General features: G+C 34.8%; 1 protein-coding gene across 1 annotated transcript in view; it reads right to left on the bottom strand.

The window, feature by feature from the left end:
* Nucleotides 1-412, bottom strand: part of LOC104741363 — a 49,406-nt gene extending 48,994 nt beyond the window's left edge. The window contains exons 1-2 of the mRNA XM_010462210.2: nt 289-412; nt 48-150 (exon numbers count right to left, since the gene is read on the bottom strand). Of these exons, the coding sequence (XP_010460512.2) occupies nt 48-150; nt 289-387 (202 nt within the window). The 5' untranslated portion in view covers nt 388-412. The remainder of the gene's footprint in view (nt 1-47; nt 151-288) is intronic.

Below are 670 nucleotides of genomic sequence, written 5' to 3'. Positions count from 1 at the left end.
TATATGATCGAAATTTAAGAAAAACCTGCATGATCAGAACATAATACCTTCGCTGGAAACTTTCTCAGGATCAGATGCATCAGGAGTAAAGAGCAAAATGAATGTCTCCATAAACTTTAGAGAAAGAATTTTCACCCCTACACAGCCAGGCTATTATGAAAGAACAACAGACTTTTAAGTTAGAAAACCTTAAATTGACAAAGAAGCAGAATGAATACTCAACCAAAGATCAAACCTCACGAGAGGAACATACATACAAAAAGAAGAAGCTATAAACAGCCAGCATACCTCCAATGCAGCGGAAAAGACAGCATCTTTGAACTTAACCATCCATGTCCATAGTTCCCCACACCAACGATCAACGTTACCATGATGATGGAACTGCATGGATCATTAAGATTAGTATATATCAGCGAGAGTAATAGGGAATATCAATGCTAAATATTATGTTCATTGTTGTGGTGACTATACAGGAACACCCACAAAGATCTCAAAGCTTTATTAATATATAAAATTAAACTAATAAACTTCAAATATAGTAGAAAATCAAGGGAAAGACATCAGAAACCCAACAAAACGTAAACAGGAAATTAGCAAACTTGCCCTGCTTTTATTCTATTCACTATTTCATATGACCCTAAAGCCTTATGACACTAGCTTTAAATTTTCA

The sequence above is a fragment of the Camelina sativa genome, chromosome 14 (assembly GCF_000633955.1).
Source record: "Camelina sativa cultivar DH55 chromosome 14, Cs, whole genome shotgun sequence".
NCBI lineage: Eukaryota > Viridiplantae > Streptophyta > Magnoliopsida > Brassicales > Brassicaceae > Camelina > Camelina sativa.
Note: the sequence above shows the minus strand (reverse complement) of the source record. Positions and strands in the feature narration are given on the sequence as shown.